This window comes from Accipiter gentilis, chromosome 37 (assembly GCF_929443795.1).
Source record: "Accipiter gentilis chromosome 37, bAccGen1.1, whole genome shotgun sequence".
NCBI lineage: Eukaryota > Metazoa > Chordata > Aves > Accipitriformes > Accipitridae > Astur > Astur gentilis.
Genome location: NC_064916.1, coordinates 370,021 through 394,952, shown reverse-complemented (window position 1 = coordinate 394,952; position 24,932 = coordinate 370,021). Strand labels below are relative to the sequence as shown.

General features: G+C 58.8%; 4 protein-coding genes and 1 long non-coding RNA gene across 5 annotated transcripts; 2 read left to right on the top strand and 3 right to left on the bottom strand.

Moving 5' to 3' along the window:
* Nucleotides 1-996: 996 nt before the first annotated feature.
* On the bottom strand, nt 997-7,811 carry LOC126035135 (uncharacterized). The gene is made up of 6 exons (XM_049793226.1): nt 7,376-7,811; nt 6,912-7,299; nt 6,246-6,575; nt 4,417-4,502; nt 4,067-4,147; nt 997-1,329 (listed from the first exon to the last, which is right to left on the bottom strand). The coding sequence occupies exons 1-6, from the start codon at nt 7,580-7,582 to the stop codon at nt 997-999; spliced, it is 1,425 nt and encodes a 474-aa protein (XP_049649183.1). The 5' UTR covers nt 7,583-7,811.
* Nucleotides 7,812-8,517: 706 nt separating this feature from the next.
* On the top strand, nt 8,518-9,550 carry LOC126035121 (snake venom serine protease gussurobin-like). The gene is made up of 2 exons (XM_049793213.1): nt 8,518-8,768; nt 9,363-9,550. The coding sequence occupies exons 1-2, from the start codon at nt 8,520-8,522 to the stop codon at nt 9,513-9,515; spliced, it is 402 nt and encodes a 133-aa protein (XP_049649170.1). The 5' UTR covers nt 8,518-8,519; the 3' UTR covers nt 9,516-9,550.
* An 815-nt stretch (nt 9,551-10,365) lies between these two features.
* LOC126035134 (proline-rich protein 36-like) lies at nt 10,366-16,315 on the bottom strand. Its single transcript, XM_049793224.1, has 5 exons — nt 16,216-16,315; nt 13,606-15,865; nt 13,254-13,410; nt 10,563-11,482; nt 10,366-10,423 (listed from the first exon to the last, which is right to left on the bottom strand). The coding sequence occupies exons 1-5, from the start codon at nt 16,313-16,315 to the stop codon at nt 10,366-10,368; spliced, it is 3,495 nt and encodes a 1,164-aa protein (XP_049649181.1).
* Nucleotides 16,316-16,531: 216 nt separating this feature from the next.
* Nucleotides 16,532-24,787, top strand: LOC126035133 (trypsin-like). The gene is made up of 4 exons (XM_049793223.1): nt 16,532-17,007; nt 18,581-18,861; nt 22,824-22,960; nt 23,419-24,787. Exons 1-4 carry the CDS (start codon nt 16,532-16,534, stop codon nt 23,569-23,571), a joined length of 1,047 nt encoding a protein of 348 aa, XP_049649180.1. The 3' UTR covers nt 23,572-24,787.
* LOC126035122 (uncharacterized) lies at nt 18,879-22,469 on the bottom strand. Its single transcript, XR_007504829.1, has 3 exons — nt 22,408-22,469; nt 20,794-22,225; nt 18,879-19,342 (listed from the first exon to the last, which is right to left on the bottom strand). It is a non-coding gene; the product is annotated as an uncharacterized LOC126035122 (long non-coding RNA).
* Nucleotides 24,788-24,932: the final 145 nt, after the last annotated feature.

Below are 24,932 nucleotides of genomic sequence, written 5' to 3'. Positions count from 1 at the left end.
AATCCGGGGGAATGTCACCAGTTGGGCTCAACCCAAGACCCTCCCACCCCAAATCAGGGAAATGCCATTGGTTGGGCTCTTCCCAAGCTCTACCTACCTCAGATCAGGGAAATGCCATTGGTTGGGCTCTTTCTAAGACCCACCCACCCCGAAGTGGGGCAACACCATTGGTTGGGCTCTTCCCAAGCTCCACCCACCCCAAAGCGGGGCAACACCATTGGTTGGGCTCTTTCTAAGACCCACCCACCCAAAAGTGAGGCAACACCATTGGTTGGGCTCTTTCTAAGACCCACCCACCCCAAAGTGAGTCAACACCATTGGTTGGGCTCTTCCCAAGCTCCACCCACCCCAAAGCGGGGCAACACCATTGGTTGGGCTCTTCCCAAGATCCACCCACCGCAAAGTGGGGCAACACCATTGGTTGGGCTCTTCCCAAGATCCACCCACCGCAAAGTGGGGCAACACCATTGGTTGGGCTCTTCCCAAGCTCCACCCACCCCAAAGCGGGGCAACACCATTGGTTGGGCTCTTCCCAAGATCCACCCACCCCAAAGTGAGGCAACACCATTGGTTGGGCTCTTTCTAAGACCCACCCACCCCAAAGCGGGGCAACACCATTGGTTGGGCTCTTCCCAAGCTCCACCCACCCCAAAGCGGGGCAACACCATTGGTTGGGCTCTTCACAAGATCCACCCACCCCAAAGTGAGGCAACACCATTGGTTGGGCTCTTCCCAAGCTCCACCCACCCCAAAGCGGGGCAACACCATTGGTTGGGCTCTTCCCAAGCTCCACCCACCCCAAAGCGGGCAACACCATTGGTTGGGCTCTTCCCAAGTTCCACCCACCCCAAAGCGGGCAACACCATTGGTTGGGCTCTTCCCAAGCTCCACCCACCCCAAAGCGGGGCAACACCATTGGTTGGGCTCTTCCCAAGCTCCACCCACCCCAAAGCGGGGCAACACCATTGGTTGGGCTCTTCCCAAGCCCCACCTACCTCAGGTTGAGGAAACACCATTGGTTGGTCTCTTCCCAAGTCCCACCCCCAAACTCGGGCCACACCATTGGTTGGGACTTCTGCACGAGAGGGTGGGGCCACCTCCCCCCCGTGGGGCGTGGCTGCCACCACCGCCAGCCAATCGCCTGCGGTGGGCCCGATCCAGGCAACGAGGCTGTTTTGTTCCTTTGATTATGGCCTTAAAATCGTTATGACTGTAATTAGCATTAATGACGTCCATCCCATAATAGGATCTCAGCGCCTGCGCCACGCCCAAGGCGCGGTTGTTGTCCCGCCGCGTCGGGGGGCGGGATTTGCTTAATCCGGCGTTAATCTGGCAGGGAGCAGGCAAGAGGCAGGTTGGGGGGGGCGGGCAGCCGGGGTTGGAATGGGGGGGCAGAGGGGCACCCTGCCCCACATCACCCCATAGAAACCATAGGGACCCACTCTGCCCCATAGATACCGTAAGGACCTACTTCAGCCCATAGATACTATAGGGACCCACTTCACCCCATAGATACCGTAGGGGACCCACTCTGCCCCATAGATATTGCAGCGACCCACTTTGCCCCATAGATACCGTAGGGGACGCAAGCATTCGGGGCTGTCCCGCTTCACCCCATAAATACCATAGGGTCCTAATTTGCCCCATAGATACCGTAGGGACCCACTTTGCCCTATAGATACTCTAGTTACCTAATTCACCCCATAGATACTGTAGGGGACACACTCTGCCCCATAGACACCGTAGGGACCCTATTTGCCCCATAGACACCGTAGGGACCCACTTTGCCCCATAGATACCATAGGGGACCCAAGTATTCGGGGCTGTCCCGCTTCACCCTATAGATACCATCAGGACCTACTTTACTCCACAGATACTATAGGGACCCACGCCACCCCATAGATACCATAGGGGACCCACATCACCCCATAGATACCGTAGGGACCTACTTCACACCATAGATACTATAGGGACCTACTTCACCCTATAAGTACCATAGGGACCTACTTAACCCCATAGATACTGTAAGGACCCACTTCACCCCATAGATACTGTAGTTACCTAATTTGCCCCATAGATACCGTAGGGGACCCACTCTGCCCCATAGATACCGTAGGGTCTTAATTCACCCCATGGATACTGTAGGGGACCCAAGTATTCGGGGCTGTCCCCCTTTACCCCATAGATACTATAGGGACCCACTTCACCCCATAGATACCGTAGGGTCCTAATTCACCCCATGGATACCGTAGGGGACCCAAGCATTCGGGGCTGTCCCGCTTCACCCCATAGATACTGTAGGGACCCACTTCACCCCGTAGATACCATAGGGACCCACTCTGCCCCATAGATACTGTAGGGTCCTAATTCACCCCATGGATACCGTAGGGGATCCAAGCATTCAGGGCTGTCCCGCTTCACCCCATAGATACTGTAGGGACCCACTTAACCCCATAGATACTGTAGGGACCCACGTCACCCCATAGATACCGTAGGGTCCTAACTCACCCCATGGATACCGTAGGGGACCCAAGCATTCAGGGCTGTCCCGCTTCACCCCATAGATACTGTAGGGACCCACTCCACCCCATAGATACCATAGGGACCCACTCTGCCCCATAGATACTGTAGGGTCCTTATTCACCCCATGGATACCGTAGGGGACCCAAGCATTCGGGGCTGTCCCGCTTCACCCCACAAATACTGTAGGGACCCACGTCACCCCATAGATACCGTAGGGTCCTAATTCACCCCATGGATACCGTAGGGGACCCAAGCATTCAGGGCTGTCCCGCTTCACCCCATAGATACTGTAGGGACCCACTTAACCCCATAGATACTGTAGGGACCCACGTCACCCCATAGATACCGTAGGGTCCTAATTCACCCCATAGATACCGTAGGGACCCATTTTGCCCTATAGATACTATAGGGACCCACTCTGCCCCATAGATACCATAGGGGACCCAAGCATTCGGGGCTGTCCCGCTTCACCCCACAAATACCGTAGGGACCCACTTCACCCCATAGATACTGTAGGGACCCACGTCACCCCATAGATACCGTAGGGTCCTAATTCACCCCATGGATACCGTAGGGTCCTAATTCACCCCATAGATACCGTAGGGACCCATTTTGCCCTATAGATACTATAGGGACCCACTCTGCCCCATAGATACCGTAGGGGACCCAAGCATTCGGGGCTGTCCCGCTTCACCCCACAAATACCGTAGGGACCCACTTCACCCCATAGATACTGTAGGGACCCACGTCACCCCATAGATACCGTAGGGTCCTAATTCACCCCATGGATACCGTAGGGGACCCAAGCATTCAGGGCTGTCCCGCTTCACCCCATAGATACTGTAGGGACCCACTTCACCCCATAGATACTGTAGGGACCCACGTCACCCCATAGATACCGTAGGGTCCTAACTCACCCCATGGATACCGTAGGGGACCCAAGCATTCAGGGCTGTCCCGCTTCACCCCATAGATACTGTAGGGACCCACTCCACCCCATAGATACCATAGGGACCCACTCTGCCCCATAGATACTGTAGGGTCCTTATTCACCCCATGGATACCGTAGGGGACCCAAGCATTCGGGGCTGTCCCGCTTCACCCCACAAATACTGTAGGGACCCACGTCACCCCATAGATACCGTAGGGTCCTAATTCACCCCATAGATACCGTAGGGACCCATTTTGCCCTATAGATACTATAGGGACCCACTCTGCCCCATAGATACCGTAGGGGACCCAAGCATTCGGGGCTGTCCCGCTCCACCCCACGGATACCATAGGGACCCACTTTGCCCTATAGATACTATAGGGACCCCCTTCACCCCATAACCACCCCACTGGGACACCCCCCCACACACACCGTGGGGCAGGAGGGGGTGGGGTGGGAACGCGGCACCTGCCTGGAGAACGTCATCAAATAAACACGGGGGGGGGGGCGAGTTAACGAGCCCCGGTTAATCATTAACGAAGAGCCTTGATAGCCAGGGGGGCACCCAGCACCCCCCCCACCCAGCACCCAACCCCTGCCCCCCCCCCCCACCATGGCGGCCCCTCGCTTCTTCCTCCTCCTCCTCCTCCTCCTCTCGGCGCTGGTGACTCCCAGTAAGAAGTTGGGGGGGTACTGGGAAAGGGGGAGGGGTCCCCATTATGGGGAGGGGGGGGGGAGGGTCCTTTGGGTGGGGGGGGGGGGGCACTCAGATTTGGGTGCCAAGGGTGGGGATGGGGGAATGGGGTCCCCTGTGGGTGCCCCCAGGGTTTGGGGGGGGGGGGGGGGGGATGTCCCAGTAGCTCCCAGTAGCTCCCAGTAACAATGGCCCCCCCCTCCCCCATCAAGGCCGGCCGTGGGGGGAGCGGATCGTGGGGGGCAGCGAGTGCCCCCCCGCCGCCCACCCCGGCCTCGTCCTCCTCTTCCACTTCGACCAGCACCAGTGCGGGGGGGCCCTGCTCAGCACCCAGTGGGTGCTGACGGCCGCCCACTGCCGGACCAGGTTTGGGGGGGGGGGATGGGGAGGCACTGGGAGGGGGACTGGGAGCACTGGGAGGGGGATTGGGGATGTGGGAGGGGAATGGGGGGCACTGGGAGGGGGACTGGGAGCACTGGGAGGGGAATCGGGGGCACTGGGAGGGGGACTGGGAGCACTGGGAGGGGGATTGGGAGAACTGGGAGGGGAATGGGGGGCACTGGGAGGGGGACTGGGAGCACTGGGAGGGGGATTGGGAGCACTGGGAGGGGAATCGGGGGCACTGGGAGGGGGACTGGGAGCACTGGGAGTGGGATTGGGAGAACTGGGAGGGGAAGTGGGGCCTTGGGAGGGGGACTGGGAGCACTGGGAGGGGAATTGGGGGCACTGGGAGGGGGATTGGGAGAACTGGGAGGGGAATTGGGCGCACTGGGAGGGGGACTGGGAGCACTGGGAGGGGAATCGGGGGCACTGGGAGGGGGACTGGGAGCACTGGGAGTGGGACTGGGAGCACTGGGAGGGGAATGGGGGGCACTGGGACGGGGACTGGGGGGCACTGGGAGGGGGATTGGGGATGTGGGAGGGGAATGGGGGGCACTGGGAGGGTGACTGGGAGCACTGGGAGGAGGATTGGGAGCACTGGGAGGGGAATCGGGGGCACTGGGAGGGGGACTGGGAGCACTGGGAGGGGGATTGGGGATGTGGGAGGGGAATGGGGGGCACTGGGAGGGGGACTGGGAGCACTGAGAGGAGAATCGGGGGCACTGGGAGGGGACTGGGAGCACTGGGAGGGGAATGGGGGGCACTGGGACGGGGACTGGGGGGCACTGGGAGGGGGATTGGGGATGTGGGAGGGGAATGGGGGGCACTGGGAGGGGGACTGGGAGCACTGGGAGTGGGATTGGGAGCACTGGGAGGGGAATCGGGGGCACTGGGAGGGGGACTGGGAGCACTGGGAGTGGGATTGGGAGCACTGGGAGGGGAAGTGGGGCCTTGGGAGGGGGACTGGGAGCACTGGGAGGGGAATAGGGGGCACTGGGATGGGGACTGGGAGCACTGGGAGTGGGATTGGGAGCACTGGGAGGGAAAGTGGGGCCTTGGGAGGGGGACTGGGAGCACTGGGCGGGGAATTGGGGGCACTGGGAGGGGGACTGGGAGCACTGGGAGTGGGATTGGGAGCACTGGGAGGGAAAGTGGGGCCTTGGGAGGGGGACTGGGAGCACTGGGAGGGGAATTGGGGGTACTGGGAAGGGAATTGGGAGCACTGGGAGGGGGATTGGGAGCACTGGGAGGGGAATGGGGGGCCTTGGGAGGGGGACTGGGAGCACTGGGAGGGGAATGGGGGGCACTGGGAGGGGGACTGGGAGCACTGGGAGTGGGATTGGGGACGTGGGAGGGGAAGTGGGGGCACTGGGAGTGGGACTGGAATGTACTGGGAGCCCTGCTCAGCACCCAGTGGGTGCTCTCGGCAGCCCACTGCCAAACCAGTCTGAGGGGGGGGGGGGGCACTGGGAGGGGACTGGGATGGGAACTGGGAGCACTGGAAGTGGGACTGGGATGATGGACACGGAATTAGGGCACTGGGAATGGGACTGGGAGCACTGGGAGGCACTGGGGGGGGGCACTGGGAGGGGCACTGGGGCTTTTGGGAGTGCACTGGGAGCACTGGGAGGAACTGGGAGGGGAAGCGGGAAGCACTGGGAGGGGAACTGGGAGGAACTGGGAGGGGAACGGGGAAAAGAACTGGGTCAGCGTGACCTGTGCCCCACCCCTCCGCCGCCATGTTCCTCACGTCCCCGCGTGTCCCCGGCGCTCCGTCACCACGCCCCACCACCACCGTGTCCCCAGCCACGCCCTCGAATCTCCCCAACCCTCCGTGACCACGCCCCACCATGACCACGCCCCACCATGGCCACGCCCCACCACCACCGTGTTCCCCAGCCACGCCCTCGAATGTCCCCAACCCTCCATGACCACGCCCCACCATGACCACGCCCCACCATCGCCGTGTCTTTCCATGACCACGTCCCACCACGGCCACGGCCCACCATGACCGTGTCCCCAGCCACGCCCTCGAATGTCCCCAACCTTCCATGACCACGTCCCACCACGGCCACGTCTCACCATGACCGTGTCCCCAACCACGCCCTCGAATGTCCCCAACCCTCCGTGACCACGTCCCACCATGACCACGCCCCACCATCGCCATGTCTTTCCATGACCACGTCCCACCACGGCCACGTCCCACCACGACCGTGTCCCCAGCCACGCCCTCAAATGTCCCCAACCTTCCATGACCACGGCCCACCATGACCGTGTCCCCAGCCACGCCCTCGAATGTCCCCAACCCTCCGTGACCACGCCCCACCATGGCCACGTCTCACCATGACCGTGTCCCCAACCACGCCCTCGAATGTCCCCAACCCTCCGTGACCACGCCCCACCATGGCCACGTCTCACCATGACCGTGTCCCCAACCACGCCCTCGAATGTCCCCAACCCTCCGTGACCACGCCCCACCATCGCCATGTCTTTCCATGACCACATCCCACCATGACCACGTCCCACCATGACCACGTCCCACCATGACCACGCCCCACCATCGCCATGTCTTTCCATGACCACGTCCCACCACGGCCACGGCCCACCACGACCGTGTCCCCAGCCACGCCCTCGAATGTCCCCAACCCTCCATGACCACGCCCCACCATGACCACGCCCCACCATCGCCGTGTCTTTCCATGACCACGTCCCACCACGGCCACGTCCCACCACGACCGTGTCCCCAGCCACGCCCTCGAATGTCCCCAACCTTCCATGACCACGTCCCACCACGGCCACGTCTCACCATGACCGTGTTCCCAACCACGCCCTCGAATGTCCCCAACCCTCCGTGACCACGTCCCACCATGACCACGCCCCACCATCGCCATGTCTTTCCATGACCACGTCCCACCACGGCCACGTCCCACCACGACCGTGTCCCCAGCCACGCCCTCAAATGTCCCCAACCTTCCATGACCACGGCCCACCATGACCGTGTCCCCAGCCACGCCCTCGAATGTCCCCAACCCTCCGTGACCACGCCCCACCATGGCCACGTCTCACCATGACCGTGTCCCCAACCACGCCCTCGAATGTCCCCAACCCTCCGTGACCACGCCCCACCATCGCCATGTCTTTCCATGACCACGTCCCACCATGACCACGTCCCACCATGACCACGCCCCACCATCGCCGTGTCTTTCCATGACCACGTCCCACCGTGACCACGTCCCACCGTGACCGTGTCCCCACCCCTCCACGACCACGTCCCACCACGACCACGTCCCCCGTGTCCCCAGCCACGCCCTCCCACGTCCCCCCAACGCGCTACCACGTCCCTCACGCGTCCCCTCGCGTGTCCCGTCCCCCACCCCACCCCAGCCACATCCAGGTACGGGCAGGAGAGCGCAGCCTGGCCACGCCGACGGGGCAGGAGCAGTACGCCGTGGCCGTGGACATCGTGGTCCACCCCGGCTTTGGCACCGTGGAAGGAGACGGCGCCTACGCCCACGACCTCATGCTCTTGCGCGTGGAACCGCCCTTCACCGTCACGCCCTACGTCCGACCCCTGGGCCTGCCCGCAAGTCCGCCGGTCACCGGAACCAACTGCACCGTGATGGGATGGGGAACCACCACCAGTCCCCAGGGTACGGGGAGGACCACGGCGTTCCGGTTGGGTGGTGGCATCTCCAAGAAAAAGGGACACGGGTGGCCAAGGGATGGACAACTCAACTCTCATTGGGTTGGGTGGTGGCATCTCCAAGAAAAAGAGACACGGGTGGCCAAGGGATGGACAACTCGCATTGGTTGGGTGGTGGCATCTCCGAGGAGATGGGACACGGGTGGCCAAGGGATGGACAACTCAACCTGCATCAGGTTGGGTGGTGGCATCTCCGAGGAGAAGGGACACGGGTGGCCAAGGGATGGACAACTCGCATTGGTTGGGTGGTGGCATCTCCGAGGAGAAGGGACACGGGTGGCCAAGGGATGGACAACTCAACCGCCATCGGGTTGGGTGGTGGCATCTCCGAAGGGACACGGTGTCCAGGGCTCAGATCCCTGGCCCAGGTTGGAGACGTGTCCCCCTCGTCCCCCCCAGAGTCCTTCCCCGACACCCCCCAGTGCGTGAACGTCACCGTGGTGGGTGACGACCAGTGCCGGACGGCCTACGGCAGCAAAATCACCGAGGGCATGTTGTGCGCCGGCGTGGCGGCGGGGGGCAAGGACTCCTGCCAGGTACCTCCAGGTCCTCGTGTCCCATCGCCACGTCCCCGCGTCCCATCGCCACGTCCCCGTGTCCCATCGCCACGTCCCCGTGTCCCATCACCACATCCCCGTGTTCCATCGCCACGTCCCCGCGTCCCATCGCCACGTCCCACAGCCCCTTCCTTGTCCCATTGGCTTTGAGATGTAGCCGCGTCCCACCGCCTCGTCCACCACGTCCCACCGCCTCGTCCACCACGTCCCACCGCCACCTCCCTCCGGTCCCCCTCGTCCCTTGGGCTCTAAAACCGCGGACACATCTTCACGTCCCATCCCTACGTACCCACCTCCCACGGCCACGGGCTTTCGGTCCCCTCGGCTTTGAGATGTCACCGTGTCCCCGCGTCCCGTTGCCACCACGCGGAACCACGGCCCTTTGGTCTCGTGGCCTTCAAGACGCGACCGTTGTCCCTTGGCCGCGTCTCTTGGGTCCCCGTCACCCCAACCCGGCCACCGCGCTGCGCCCGCTCCCACGTCTTTAGGTCCCGAGAGGGGTTGTCCCCACCGTGCGTCCTCCCTGGCCGGGGACCGTGGCCGAGGTCCCGTCATCGTCCCTTTTGTCCCCAGGGTGACTCGGGGGGACCTCTCGTCTGCAACGGGGTCCTGCAAGGCATCGTCTCGTGGGGTGACCACCCCTGCGGGCAAGCGGGGAAGCCGGGGGTCTACAGCGAGGTCTACGACTACCTGCCGTGGATCCGGGAGACGATAGGGGGGGCCTGAGGCCTCCTCGGCCCCGCCCCCCCCCCCATGGACCTCCTGACCCTCCCCCAGACCCACCAACCCCACCACAGAACCCACTAGGGACCATCTGAGCCCACCACGGAGAGGTTGAAGCCACCAAGAAAAGATCGACCCTACCGCGGAGCCACCAACGTCATCACGGATGGAGTGGCACCTCCCCAACAATGGACCCCATCATGGTTGGGTTGACCCTATCACGGTTGGGTTGACCCTACCACGGTTGGGTTGATCCCATCATGGTTGGGTTGACCCTATCACGGTTGGGTTGACCCTACCACGGTTGGGTTGATCCCATCATGGTTGGGTTGACCCTATCATGGTTGGGTTGACCCTACCACGGTTGGGTTGATCCCATCATGGTTGGGTTGATGCCATCACGGTTGGGTTGATGCCATCATGGTTAAATTGACCCCAGCATGGTTGGGTTGATGGCATCGCGGTTGGGTTGACCCCATCACGGTTGGGTTGATGGCATCATGGTTGGGTTGACCCTATCACGGTTGGGTTGACCCCATCATGGTTGGGTTGATCCCATCACGGTTGGGTTGATCCCATCACGGTTGGGTTGATGCCATCACGGTTCGGTTGACCCCATCAGTGTTGGGTTGACCCTATCACGGTTGGGTTGACGGCATCATCGTTGGGTTGACGCCATCACAGTTGGGTTGACCCAATCAAGAACCAATGAACCCCACCATGACCTGACCTACCCCACCGTGGCTGGGCTGACATCATCATGGATGGATCGACCCTACCACGGGCTCCACCACGGATGGAGTGACCTCACCGCAGACGCTCCAGGTCCACCATCATGACTGGGCTGACGCCATCATGGAGACACCGGCCCCACCATGGACTCCACCATGGTTGGGCTGATCCCATCATGGCTGGATTGACCCCCACCAGGACCACTCCAACCCACCATGGACAAACCGATGCCACCACAAATGGACCGAACGTGCCACCAACCCTGCAGTGACCAGACCGACCCCACCATAGACCCCACCGTGGCTGGACCAAGCCCACCGTGGATGGGCCATGACCACCACGGATGGCCCATGGCCACCATGGATGGTCCATGACCACCACGGATGGACCATGACCACCATGGATGGACCACGACCACCACGGATGTGCCATGACCACCACAGATGGCCCATGACTACCATGCATAGGCCATGACCACCACAGATGGGCCATGACCACCACGCATGGACCATGGCCACCATGGATGGACCACGACCACCACAGATGGGCCATGACCACCACAGATGGCCCAAGCCCACCACAGATGGCCCAAGCCCACCATGGAGGGACCACGACCACCACAGATGGCCCATGACCACCGTGGATGGCCCATGACCACCATGCATGGACCATGACCACCATGGATGGACCACGACCACCACGGATGGGCCATGACCACCACAGATGGTCCATGACCACCGTGGATGGACCACAACCACCACGGATGGCCCACGGCCACCATGGATGGCCCATGACCACCATGCATGGACCATGACCACTATGGATGGACCACGACCACCACAGATGGGCCATGACCACCACAGATGGCCCAAGCCCACCATGGAGGGACCACGACCACCACAGATGGCCCATGACCACCGTGGATGAACCATGACCATCACAGAAGGACCACGGCCACCACGGATGGACCATGGCCACCACGGATGGCCCAAGCCCACCACAGGTGGCCCATGGCCACCACGGATGGCCAAAGACCACCGCGGATGGACCACAACCACCACAGATGGGCCATGACCACCACGGATGGCCCACGGCCACCACGCGTTGACCATGGCCACCACGGATGGACCGCGGCCACCACGGATGGACTGACCCCACCCCCAATAAACCCCTCCCCTTGCATCTCCACGGCAACTCTTGACCCCTTGGGGGGCAATCGTGGGGCAAATGGAAGAGGACTGGGCAAAGGCGGGCAAAAACGGGCCAAAAGGGGCAAAAGGGAGCCAAAATCGGGCAGAAGTGGGCAAAATTGGGCAGAAACAGGCAAAATCAGGCAGAAATGGGCAAAATCGGGCAGAAATGGGCAAAACTGGTCAAAAGTGGGCCAATTTGGGGAGAAGTGAGCCAAAATTGGGCAGAAGTGGGTGAAATCAGGCAGAAGTGGGCCAAATTGGGCCAAAGTGGGTCAAACTGAGCAGGACTGGACAAAGGCAGGCAAAAGCTGGAAAAATCATCAGGCAGAAGTCAGCCAAAATCAGGCAGAAATGGGCAAAATCGGTCAGAAGTGGGCCAAATCGGGCAGAAGTGGGCCAAAATTGGGCAGAAGTAGGCAAAATCAGGCAGAAAATGGGCAAAACCGGTCAAAAGTGGGTCAAATTGGGCGGAAGTGAGTCAAAATCGGGCAAAAGTGGGCAAAATCAGGCGGAAAAGGGCCAAATCAGGCAGGAGTGACCCAAATTCAGGCAGAAGCAGTCCGAAGTGGGCAAAAGTGGGCCAAATTGGGCAGAAGTGAGCCAAAATCGGGCAGAAGTGGGTGATATTGGGCCAAAGTGGGTCAAGCTGAGCAGGACTGGACAAAGGCAGGCAAAAGCAGGCAAAAGCAGTCAAAAGTGAGCCAAAATCAGGCAGGAATGGGCAAAATCGGTCAAAAGTGGGCCAAATTGGGGAGAAGTGAGCCAAAATCGAGAGGAAGTGGGCCAAAATCAGGCAAAAGTGAGCCAAAATTAGGCAAAAGTGGGCCAAACTGGGCAGAAGTGAGCCAAAATGGGGAAGAAGTGGGCCAAAATCAGGCAAAAGTGGGCCAAATTGGGCAGAAGTGAGCCAAAATTGGGAAGAAGTGGGTAAAATCAGGCAAAAGTGAGCCAAAATTGGGCAACAGTGGGCCAAAATCAGGCAGGGGTGACCCAAAATCAGGTAGAAGCGGTCCAAAGTGGGCAAAACTGGGCCAAATTGAGCAGAAGTGAACCCAAATCAGGCAGAAGTGGGTGATATTGGGCCAAAGTGGGTCAAACGGGGCAGAAGTGGGCAAAGGCAGGCAAAAGTGGGCAAAATCAGGCAAAAGTGGGCCAAATTGGGCAGAAGTGAGCCAAAATCGGGCAGAAGTGGGAGAAATCAGGCAAAAGTGAGCCAAAATCAGGCACAAGTGAGCCAAATTGGGCAGAAGTGACCCAAAATCAGGCAGAAGTGGGCAAAATCAGGCAAAAGTGAGCCAAAATTAGGCAAAAGTGGGCCAAATCGGGCAGAAGTGAGCCAAAATCAGGCAAAAGTGAGCCACATCGGGCAAAAGCGGGCCAAAATCCGGTAGAAATGGGCCAAATCATTTTGAGAGACCCAAAATGAGGCAGAAGCGGGCCAAAGTGGGCCAAACCGGGCAGAAGCGAGCCAAAACCAAGCTCAGAAATGGGCCGGATTTTGGGGTGGGGGGAGGGAGAACACGTCCCCACCCCTCCATACGGTACTTGCGGACGGAGCCGACCCTCCCCAAAACCATCACGGGAGCTTTCGCTCCCCTCCGAAGCCGTCGAGTCACCGGCGGCGCCGGCGGCGTCGGAGCAAGCGGTGAGGGGGGGGGAGAAAGGCAATGAGTCACTGAGCCGAATCGCCACCCCACCCCGCCCTGGCCGCGTTATGGGGTAATTAGAGCAGATAACGAGGCTGGAGGGAAACTGAGGCCGGGGGAAAAAAGGAGGGGGGAGGCAACGTGACGGGACGGGCTTTGCCAAACCGCACCGGGAGGGAACGCGGGCGTCCCGGCACCCACAAAAGCATCGCTCCGCCCCGGGGTGCTGGCAGGGAACCCGGAATCGCCTCCTCCTCCTCCTCCTCCTCCTCCTCCTCCCTAACTGGGAAGAAGCTCCCGAGTCCAACTGGGGAGTACTGGGAGCAACTGGGGGGGACACACCCAGATATCTGGGCGCAGACGGAGAAACGCGGGCGCCCCGCGAGCATCCCTCCGTCCTCGCTCCGTTACGTCCCTCCCCCCTTCCCACCCCCCCAAAATCCCTAAAGGGGGCGGGGCAGGGTGAGCCAGCCCCTCCCACTGGGGCACAAAAACCCCACCCCACGGCCCCCCCCCCCCCACCCAACGCGCACCCGTGGGCACCCACAGGAGCGACGGGATCGAGGAGAACCGGGACGTCGGGGACGGAAGGTGACGGCGGGGCGGGGGGATGGACTCGGGACGGGAACGGGAACGAGGGACGGGATGGGGAAGGAGCGGGGAAGGAGGGAGGAGGAAGGAAGGATGGAAGGAAAGAAGAAGGGAAGGAGGAAAGGAGGAAGAGAGGGAAGAAGGGAAGGAGGAAGGAAGGAGGGAAGGGGAAGGAAGGAGGGATGGAAGGAGGGAAGGAAGAATGGAAGGAGAAAAGGAGGGATGGGGAAGAAGGGAAGGATGGAGGGAAGGAGGGAAGGAGGAAGGAAGGAGGGAGGGAAGGAGGGAGGGAAGGAGGGAGGGAAGGAGGGAGGGAGGGAAGGAAGGGAAGAAGGATAGAAGGAGGGAGGGAAGGAAGGAGAGGTGGAGGAAGGAATGAAAGAGGGAGGGAGGGAAGAAGGAAGGAGAGATGGAAGGAGGAAAGGAGGGAAGGTGGGAGGGAAGGAGGGAAGGAAGGAGGGAAGAAGGGATGGAAGGAGAGATGGAAGGAAGGAGGAAAGGAAGGAGGGAAGGAGGGAGGAGGAAGGAAGGAGGGTGGAAGAGATGGAAGAAGAAATAAAGAGGGAAGGAGGGAAGAAGGGAGGAGAGATGGAAGGAGGGCTGGAGAAGGGAGGGAAGGAGGAAGGAAGGAGGGAGGGATGGAAGGAAAGAGGGAAGGAAGGAAGGAGGGATGGAAGGAGGGAAGGAAGAATGGAAGGAGAAAAGGAGGGATGGGGAAGAAGGGAAGGAGGGATGGAAGGAGGGAGGGAAGGAAGGAGGGGTGGAAGAAGGAAGGAAAGAGGGAGGGAGGGAAGAAGGAAGGAGAGATGGAAGGAGGAAAGGAGGGAAGGAGGGAGGGAAGGAGGGAGGGAAGAAGGGAGGGAAGGAAGGAGGGAAGGAAGGAGGGAAGGAAGGAGGGAGGGAGGGATGGAGGAAGGAAGGAGGGTGGAAGAGATGGAAGAAGAAAGGAAAGAAAGAGGGAGGGAAGAAGGGAGGAGAGATGGAAGGAGGGCAGGAGAAGGGAGGGAAGGAGGAAGGAAGGAGGGAGGGATGGAAGGAGGAAAGCAGAAGGGAAAGGAGGGATGGAAGGAGGGAGGGATGGCGGGAGGGATGGAGGGAGGGATGGAAGGAAGGAGGGAGGGAAGGAGGAAAGAAGGACAGAAGGAGGGAAGGAAGGAGGGATGGAAGGAGGGAGGGATGGAAGGAGGGACAAAAGGAAGGCTGGATGGAAGGAAAAAGGAAGGAAGGAGGGATGGAAAGAGGGAAGGAAGGAGGAAGGAAGGATGATGGAAGGAGAGATGGAAGGAGGGAGGGAGGAAGGGATGGAAGGATGGAGGGAAGGAGGCATGGAAAGAGGGAAGAAGGACGGATGGGGGAAGGAAGGAGGATAGAAAAAGGATGGAAGTAGGAAGGAAAGGGCAATAGGAGGGATGGAAGGGGAGAGGGAGGGAGGGATGGCAGGAGGAAAGAAGGAAAGGAAGGTGGGATGGAAGGAAGGAGGAAGGGATAGAATGAAGGAGGAGATGGAAGGGGGAATGAAGGAGGGAAGGAAAGGAGATGGAAGAAGGATGGAAGGAGGAAGGGAAGGGAGAGAAAGTGGGATGGAAGGAGGGAAGGAAGGAGGATGGAGGAAGAGATGGAAGGAGGAAGGAAGGATGGAATGAAGGATTTAAGGAAGGATGGAAGGAGGAAGGAAGATGAAAGAAGGATGGAAAGAGAAAAGGAGGAAGGAGGAATAGGAGGAAGAAGGACGGAAGGAGAGATGGAAGAAGGAAGGAAGAAGGGATGGAAAGAAGAAAGGCGATGGAGTCGGGACGGAAGGTGGAAGGAGGGATGGAAGGAAGGGAGGAGGCAGGGACAAACGGAGGGGAGGGCAGGAGGGCGGGGCAGGCAGGAGGGCGGGGCCAGGCAGGAGGGCGGGGCCAGGCCAGCGTCCCGCCCTGACCGTCCCCCATGTCCCCCTCAGGCTCATGGAGCTGCTGCCCATCACGTTGCTCCTCCTGCTGCTGACGGGTACGTGGGGTCCCCTCCGCCCCCCCAACTCCGTGTCCACGTCCCCACGGAGGAGACACTTCCAGTGGCCCATGTCCCCATGGAAAGAACTTGGGAAGGGGACGGTGGTGGCCCGTGTCCTCATGGAGGAGATATTTCTGGTGGCCCACGTCCCCATGGAGGAGACAAGTCTGGTGGCCCATGTCCCCATGGAAAGAACCTGGGGAGGGGACGTTGGTGGCCCGTGTCCTCATGGAGGAGACAAGTCTGGTGGCCCAGATCCCCATGGAGGAGATATTGCTGGTGGCCCATGTCCCCATGGAAAGAACCTGGGGAGGGGACGTTAGTGGCCCATGTCCCCATGGAGGAGACATTTCTGGTGGCCCACGTCCCCATGGAGGAGACCAGTCTGGTGGCCCACGTCCCCATGGAGGAGACATTTCTGGTGGCCCACGTCCCCATGGAGGAGACATTGCTGGTGGCCCATGTCCCCATGGAGGAGACCAGTCTGGTGGCCCACGTCCCCATGGAGGAGACATTTCTGGTGGCCCATGTCCCCATGGAAAGAACCTGGGGAGGGGACGTTGGTGGCCCACGTCCCCATGGAGGAGACAAGTCTGGTGGCCCACGTCCCCATGGAGGAGACCAGTCTGGTGGCCCACGTCCCCATGGAGAGAACCTGGGGAGGGGACGTTGGTGGCCCATGTCCCCATGGAGGAGACATGTCTGGTGGCCCATGTCCCCATGGAGGAGACAAGTCTGGTGGCCCACGTCCCCATGGAGGAGACATTTCTGGTGGCCCACGTCCCCATGGAGGAGATCAGTCTGGTGGCCCACGTCCCCATGGAGAGAACCTGGGGAGGGGACGTTGGTGGCCCATGTCCCCATGGAGGAGACATGTCTGGTGGCCCATGTCCCCATGGAGGAGACCAGTCTGGTGGCCCACGTCCCCATGGAGGAGACATTTCTGGTGGCCCACGTCCCCATGGAGGAGATCAGTCTGGTGGCCCACGTCCCCATGCAGGAGACACTGCTGGTGGCCCACGTCCCCACGGAAGAGAACCTGGGGAGGGGACATCTGGTGACCCACGTCCTTCCGACAGGAGGAGCCAACGGCCAGGACACGTCTCGCGGCTCGTGTCCTCCCGGCCAAAGGGAAATCACGGACGGGACGGAACCGACCTGCGTCCCCGCGTCCCCAGGGAACGGGCAGGGGACGAAGGACGAGGACAGGATCATCGGGGGTTACCCCTGCATCCCCCTCTCCCAGCCCTGGCAGGTTTATATCTACAGCCCCGTGCGCTGCGGGGGGATCCTCCTGCGGGACAACTGGGTGCTCTCGGCCGCGCACTGCAACAGCAGGTGGGGACGCGGACGGAGAGGTGGGGGGGACAGGGGACACGGTTGGGGGACGAGGGGTGGGCGTGGGGACACGGGTGGGGACGAGGGATGGGCGCAGGGACACGGGTGGGGGGCGTGGACATGGGGACAGGGACATGGGGACATGGTTGGGGACGAGGGATGGGTGTAGGGACACGGGTGGGGGACACGGACATTGGGACAGGGACATGGGGACACGGTTGGGGACAAGGGATGGGCACGGGGACATGGGTGGGGGACAAGGGATGGGCGTGGGGACATGGGTGGGGGTCATGGACATTGGGACAGGGACATGGGTGGGGGACACGGACATGGGGACAGGGACATGGGGACACGGTTGGGGACAAGGGATGGGCATGGGGACATGGTTGGGGGACAAGGGATGGGTGTAAGGACATGGGTGGGGGACACGGACATTGGGACAGGGACATGGGGACACGGTTGGGGGACAAGGGATGGGCATGGGGACACAGGTGGGGGACACGGACATGGGGACAGGGACGTGGGGACACGGTTGGGGACAAGGGATGGGCATGGGGACATGGATGGGGGACAAGGGATGGGTGTAGGGACACGGGTGGGGGACACGGACATGGGAACAGGGACATGGGGACATGGTTGGGGGACAAGGGATGGGTGTAGGGACATGGGTGGGGGACACGGACATTGGGACAGGGACATGGGGACACGGTTGGGGGACAAGGGATGGGCATGGGGACACAGGTGGGGGACACGGACATGGGGACAGGGACGTGGGGACACGGTTGGGGACGAGGGATGGGTGTAGGGACATGGATGGGGGACACGGACATTGGGACAGGGACATGGGGACACGGTTGGGGACAAGGGATGGGTGTAGAGACATGGACATGGGGACAGGGACATGGGGACACGGTTGGGGACAAGGGATGGGCATGGGGACATGGGTGGGGGACAAGGGATGGGTGTAGGGACACGGGTGGGGGACACGGACATGGGGACAGGGACGTGGGGACATGGTTGGGGACAAGGGATGGGCACAGGGACATGGGTGGGGGCCATGGACATTGGGACAGGGACATGGGTGGGGGACACGGACATGGGGACAGGGACGTGGGGACACGGTTGGGGACGAGGGATGGGCATGGGGACATGGGTGGGGGACAAGGGATGGGTGTAGGGACACGGGTGGGGGACACGGACATGGGGACAGGGATGTGGGGACACGGTTGGGGACAAGGGATGGACAGGGGGACATGGGACGGGGACATGGGACACGGGGACAGGCTACGTGGCAGAAGGACAAGGACAAGGGACGACACGTCCCGGGGGGACACCAGTGGGGTGCGGAGCTGTGACTGTCCCCACGTGTGTCCCCCCCCCCGCCCCCAACTTTCCCTGCCACGTGTCCCCACATTTCCCCGTGTCCCATCCTCATTTGTCCCATCCGTGTCCCACCTCTATCCCCTCCATGTCCCACCCGTGTCCCCCCCATATCCTGTGTCCCCCCGCCATGTCCCCACCCCCTGTCCCCTCCCCGGGGGCGGGGCCGCACCCACCCCCCCCCCCCCCCCAGAGGCCTCCGCCTGCGCCTGGGCGAGAACGACCTGCAGCAGCGGGAGGGGACGGAGCAGAACCGCCTGGTGACGAAGGCCATCCCCCACCCCGCCTTCAACCGCGTCACCCTCGACAACGACCTCCTCCTCCTCAAACTCGACCGCCCCGTGGCCCTGAACCGCGCCGTGCAGCCCCTCGCCCTCCCCCGCGCCTGCGCCCCGCCCGGCACCACCTGCCTCGTCTCCGGCTGGGGCACCATCACCACCCCGCAAGGTGAGACGACGCCGGGAGGAAAGGCGTAGGAGAACCTGCAGTAAACCCTTAGCAAGGCAGCAAACGCGCAGTAAACCCGTAGTAAACCTGTAGTAAACCCGTAGTAAACCTGTAGTAAACCCGTAGTAACCTTGTTGCAAACCTGTAGTAAAGCCATAGTGAACCCATAGAGCACTAAACACATAGTAAACCCATAGGAAAGTAGAACACTTGGAGGAAACATCTACTAATCCCATAGTAAAGCAGCAAACCCCCAGTAAACCCATAAACTCCTACTAAACCCATAGTAAACTCCTACTAAACCCATAGCAGACCTGTAGTAAGCCCGTAGCAGGCCTGTAGTAAAGCCATAGTGAACCCATAGAGCACTAAACACATAGTAAAACCATAGGAAAGTAGAACACTTGGAGGAAACGTCTACTAATCCCATAGTAAAGCAGCAAACCCCCAGTAAGCCCATAAACTCCTACTAAACCCATAGTAAACTCCTACTAAACCCATAGCAGACCTGTAGTAACCCCGTAGCAGACCTGTAGTAACCCCAAAGTGAACCCATAGAGCACTAAACACATGGTATACCCATAGGAAAGTGGAACACTTGGAGGAAACGCCTACTAAACCCATAGTAAACTCCTACTAAACCCATAGCAGACCTGTAGTAACCCCATAGCAGACCTGTAGTAACCCCACAGTGAACCCATAGAGCACTAAACACATAGTAAACCCATAGGAAAGTAGAACACTTGGAGGAAACTCCTACTAAACCCATAGTAAAGCAGCAAACCCCCAGTAAACCCATAAACTCCTACTAAACCCATAGTAAACTCCTACTAAACCCATAGCAGACCTGTAGTAAGCCCATAGCAGACCTGTAGTAACCCCAAAGTGAACCCATAGAGCACTAAACAAATACTGAACCCATAGGAAAGTAGAACACTTGGAGTAAAGTCCTACTAAACCCATAGTAAAGCAGCAAACCCCCAGTAAACCCATAAACTCCTACTAAACCCATAGTAAACTCCTACTAAACCCATAGCAGACCTGTAGTAAGCCCATAGCAGACCTGTAGTAACCCCATAGTGAACCCATAGAGCACTAAACACATAGTAAACCCATAGGAAAGTAGAACACTTGGAGGAAACTCCTACTAAACCCATAGTAAAGCAGCAAACCCCCAGTAAACCCATAAACTCCTACTAAACCCATAGTAAACTCCTACTAAACCCATAGCAGACCTGTAGTAACCCCATAGCAGACCTGTAGTAACCCCATAGTGAACCCATAGAGCACTAAACACATAGTAAACCCATAGGAAAGTAGAACACTTGGAGGAAACTCCTACTAAACCCATAGTAAAGCAGCAAACCCCCAGTAAACCCATAAACTCCTACTAAACCCATAGTAAACTCCTACTAAACCCATAGCAGACCTGTAGTAACCCCATAGCAGACCTGTAGTAACCCCATAGTGAACCCATAGAGCACTAAACACATGGTATACCCATAGGAAAGTGGAACACTTGGAGTAAACGCCTACTAAACCCATAGTAAACTCCTACTAAACCCATAGCAGACCTGTAGTAAGCCCATAGCAGACCTGCAGTAACCCCAAAGTGAACCCATAGAGCACTAAACACATAGTAAACCCATAGGAAAGTAGAACACTTGGAGGAAACTCCTACTAAACCCATAGTAAAGCAGCAAACCCCCAGTAAACCCATAAACTCCTACTAAACCCATAGTAAACTCCTACTAAACCCATAGCAGACCTGTAGTAAGCCCATAGCAGACCTGTAGTAACCCCAAAGTGAACCCATAGAGCACTAAACACATGGTATACCCATAGGAAAGTAGAACACTTGGAGGAAACTCCTACTAAACCCATAGTAAAGCAGCAAAACCCCAGTAAACCCATAAACTACTAAACCCATAGTAAACTCCTACTAAACCCATAGCAGACCTGTAGTAAGCCCGTAGCAGGCCTGTAGTAAAGCCATAGTGAACCCATAGAGCACTAAACACATAGTAAAACCATAGGAAAGTAGAACACTTGGAGGAAACGTCTACTAATCCCATAGTAAAGCAGCAAACCCCCAGTAAGCCCATAAACTCCTACTAAACCCATAGTAAACTCCTACTAAACCCATAGCAGACCTGTAGTAAGCCCATAGCAGACCTGTAGTAACCCCATAGTGAACCCATAGAGCACTAAACACATAGTAAACCCATAGGAAAGTAGAACACTTGGAGTAAAGTCCTACTAAACCCATAGTAAAGAAGCAAACCCCCAGTAAACCCATAAACTCCTACTAAACTCATAGTAAACCTGTAGAAATACGTAGTAAACCTGTAGCAGACCTGTAGTAGCCCCGTCGCAAACCTGTAGTAAAGCCATAGTGAACCCATAGCGCACTAAACACATGGTAAACCCATAGGAAAGTAGAACACTTGGAGGAAACTCCTACTAAGCCCATAGTAAAGCAGTAAACCCAAAGTAAACTCCTACTAAACCCATAGTAAACCAGTAAAACAGGACACTTGGGAGTAAACTCCTACCAAAGCCGTAGCAGAGCAGCAAACCCCCAGTAAACCCACAAACTCCTACTAAACCCATAGTAAACCCCTCTTAAACCCCGAGTAAAGCACTAAACCCATAGTAAAGCAGAACATTTGTAGTAAATTCCTACTAAAACCATAGTAAACCTGTAATACGCTCATGGGAAATCCCTAGCAAAACAATAAACCCAGAGTAAACCCATAGTAAAGCCCGAAACACGTAGTAAACTCTAGTAAAGTAGTAAACCCATAGCGAAGCAGAACGTTCGCAGTTAACTCTGACTAAACCCATAGTAAAGCAGTAAACCCGTAGTAAACCCAAAGTAAACTCCTACTAAACTCACAATAAACCCATAACACCTCGTAGTAAACCCATAGCAAAACACTAAACTCCTAGAAAACCCTTAGTAAAGCAGTAAATCCGCAGCAAAGCACTAAACTCCCAGTAAACCCACAGTAAACCCATAGCAAAGCAATAAACCTGCAGTAAACTCCTAGTAAAACCATAGTAAAAGCAATAAACTCCTAGTAAAACCATAGTAAAGCAGTAAACCTATAGTAAACCCGAGGTAAAGGCGTAGCAAGCCCGTGGTGGCAGGGCCACCCTAACGCCAGAGCAAAGCTGGCAGTGGAAACCCGGGGTAAAAATCCAAGCCCGGTCGTAGTAAACCGTTAGTAAAGGCGTAGCAAACCTGTGGTGAAAGTCAGAGTGAGCCCGTGGGGAAGTTGGGGGCGGAGCCAGGCTAGTATCACAGCAAAGCTGGAGCAACCTTGAAGTAAGCGATGAGTAACCTACGACTAACGTATGAGGAATCGATGAGGAACCCATGCATAACCTATACGTAACCTCATAGTAACCAACGCGTAACCTGTACATAACCTGCAGGGAACCTCCAAGTAGCCTATGAGCAATCTATAAGTATCTGATGCATAACCTGTAAGTAACCGATGAGTAATCGATGAGTAACCTACGACTAACGTATGAGGAATCGATGAGGAACCGATGCATAACCTATACGTAACCTCATAGTAACCAACGCGTAACCTGTAAGTAACCTGCAGGGAACCTCCAAGTAGCCTATGAGCAATCTATAAGTGTCTGATGCATAACCCGTAAGTAACCGATGAGTAATCGATGAGTAACCTACGACTAACGTATGAGGAATCGATGAGGAACCGATGCATAACCTATACGTAACCTCATAGTAACCAACGCGTAACCTGTACGTAACCTGCAGGGAACCTCCAAGTAGCCTATGAGCAATCTATAAGTATCTGATCCATAACCTGTAAGTAACCGATGAGTAACCTGTGAGTAACCTGTGAGTAACCTATGAGTAACCTATGAGTAGGGCCCAGAGCATCCCAGCAGCCCCTGGGGGTGTCCCCAACCCCCCCAGACCCCTCCCCCATGCTTCCCCCTCCCCCCCGCAGTGACCATCCCCCGGCACCTGATCTGCGCCTACGTGGACATCGTCCCCCCCTCCATCTGCCGCCGGGCCTACCCCCAACGCATCACTCCCAACATGCTTTGCGCCGGGGTGCGCAACCAGCGCATCGACTCCTGTCAGGTATCGGAGGGGCGGGGTCCGGGGCGGGGCACCCCCAAATCCCTCCACCCCATTCCGAAACCGACCGTTGTCCCACCTTGGGCAAACTCCCGCCACCGCCCCGCCCCGATTTGTTGCTTCCCGTTGGGTACGAGGGACCCCAAATTCACGAGTCGTGTCGTGGGCCCCCCCAAAAACACACACACACACCCCCCCCCCCAAAAATCCAAGACTGCCCCGCCCCCCAAAATCCACAACTCCGCCCTCCACGGCCACCCAACCTCAAACTTCCCCGCCAATCCCGCCTCGACGTCCCCCTAATCCCAATTCGACGTCCCGCCAATCCCACCTCGACGTTCCGTCCGTCCCCCCCCCCGCCAAATCCCACGTGTCCTCCAGCGCCGACCACGCCCTGGGTGTGTCCCCAAAGCTCCGCCCCCCTCCCAAATAAACCCCCCGCTGTCCTTTTCCCTCCCTAGGGTGACTCCGGGGGGCCGCTGTCGTGTAACGGGACCCTCCAAGGCATCGTGTCGTGGGGGTTGCAAACCTGCGCCCTGCCCGGGCGCCCGGGGGTCTACACCCGCGTCTGCAACTACGTGGGTTGGATCCAGGACACCATGAATCGCAACTAGGGGCCGGCGAGCCCCCAGGCGGGCCACCGAGGGACCACCGGGAGTGGCCACGGAGAGGGGCCACCACGGATGATAGCTAGGGAGGTAACGACACGGATAAACCACCACGGACTATGATTAGGGACACAAAGACACGGAGCTGGGCCACCAGGGATCATAAATCTGGGCCACCATCGACCGTGGATCCGGGCCACGATGGACCACAGAGCTGGGCCACCATGGACCACAGGTCTGGGCCACCATCAACCAAGGAGCTGGACCACCATCGACCACAAGTCTGGGCCACCATCGACCACAATCTGGGCCACCATGGAGCCCAGCTAGGGACGTAAAGACACGGACTTGAGCTACCACGGATTATGACTAGGGCCACAAAGACACGGAGGTGGGCCACCATGGACCACGGATCTGGGCCACCATCGACCACGGATCTGGGCCACCATCGACCACAATCCGGGCCACCATGGAGCACAGCTAGGGACGTAACGACACAGACTTGAGCTACCACGGACTGTGACTAGGGCCACAAAGACACGGAGCTGGGCCACCATGGACCACAAATCCAGGCCACCATCAACCACAGAGCTGGGCCACCATCGACCACAATCTGGGCCACCATGGAGCCCAGCTAGGGACGTAAAGACACGGACTTGAGCTACCACGGACTGTGACTAAGGACACAAAGACACAGAGTTGGGCCCCCATGGACCATGGAGCTGGGCCACTATGGGCCACAAACCTGGGCCACCATCAACCAAGGAGCTGGGCCACCATCGACCACAATCTGGGCCACCACGGAGCCCAGCTAGGGACGTAACGACACGGACAAGCCACCACGGACTATGATCAGGGACACAAAGACATGGAGCTGGGCCACCACGGACCACAAATCCGGGCCACCATCGACCGTGGAGCTGGGCCACCATCAACCACAATCTGGGCCACCATCGACCACAATCTGGGCCACCATGGAGCCCAGATAGGGACGTAACGACACGGACTTGACCCACCACGGACTATGACTAAGGACACAAAGACGCGGAGCTGGGCCACCATGGACCACAAATCCGGGCAACCATCGACCACGGATCCAGGCCACCATGGGCCACCATCTGGGCCACCACAGAGGACATAAGACACGGGGAGGGACGGGGTGGGGGGGAGGGGGACAACAGGGACAGAGCCGTGGACCCGACGTCACAATGGGGGGGGGACAAATTTGGGGTAGGAACAATAAATTTAGGAGCAAAACCCAATTTTTGAGTCCGTCTCTACTTCCCGGCCCATCCCAAAATTTTACCCCCGGCCCCCTCCCAAAATGTCCCAACCTGGAGTGGGAGGGTCTTTGTAAGCGAAGCCCC

Excerpts from the sequence above, each read along its gene's own strand:
- LOC126035135 (XM_049793226.1), bottom strand. The coding sequence starts at position 7,582 with ATGGTGGGGCGTGGTCACGGAGGGTTGGGGACATTCGAGGGCGTGGCT. Across the intron at positions 6,576-6,911 it reads GTGGGGCGTGGTCACGGAGG|GTTGGGGACATTCGAGGGCG; the intron begins GTTGGGGACATT and ends TGGTCATGGAAG. Across the intron at positions 1,330-4,066 it reads AGAAGCGAGGGGCCGCCATG|ATTAACGCCGGATTAAGCAA; the intron begins GTGGGGGGGGGG and ends GCTCCCTGCCAG.
- LOC126035134 (XM_049793224.1), bottom strand. The coding sequence starts at position 16,315 with ATGGGGACGTGGGCCACCAGACTGGTCTCCTCCATGGGGACGTGGGCC. Across the intron at positions 15,866-16,215 it reads CACCAACGTCCCCTCCCCAG|GTTCTTTCCATGGGGACATG; the intron begins GTTCTTTCCATG and ends TCCCCTCCCCAG. Across the intron at positions 11,483-13,253 it reads GACGCCCGCGTTCCCTCCCG|TCCTCTTCCATTTGCCCCAC; the intron begins GTGCGGTTTGGC and ends GCCTTTGCCCAG.
- LOC126035133 (XM_049793223.1), top strand. The coding sequence starts at position 16,532 with ATGGAGGAGACATGTCTGGTGGCCCATGTCCCCATGGAGGAGACCAGT. Across the intron at positions 17,008-18,580 it reads GCCGCGCACTGCAACAGCAG|AGGCCTCCGCCTGCGCCTGG; the intron begins GTGGGGACGCGG and ends CCCCCCCCCCAG. Across the intron at positions 22,961-23,418 it reads AGCGCATCGACTCCTGTCAG|GGTGACTCCGGGGGGCCGCT; the intron begins GTATCGGAGGGG and ends TTCCCTCCCTAG.
- LOC126035121 (XM_049793213.1), top strand. The coding sequence starts at position 8,520 with ATGGACAACTCAACCGCCATCGGGTTGGGTGGTGGCATCTCCGAAGGG. Across the intron at positions 8,769-9,362 it reads GGGGCAAGGACTCCTGCCAG|GGTGACTCGGGGGGACCTCT; the intron begins GTACCTCCAGGT and ends TTTTGTCCCCAG.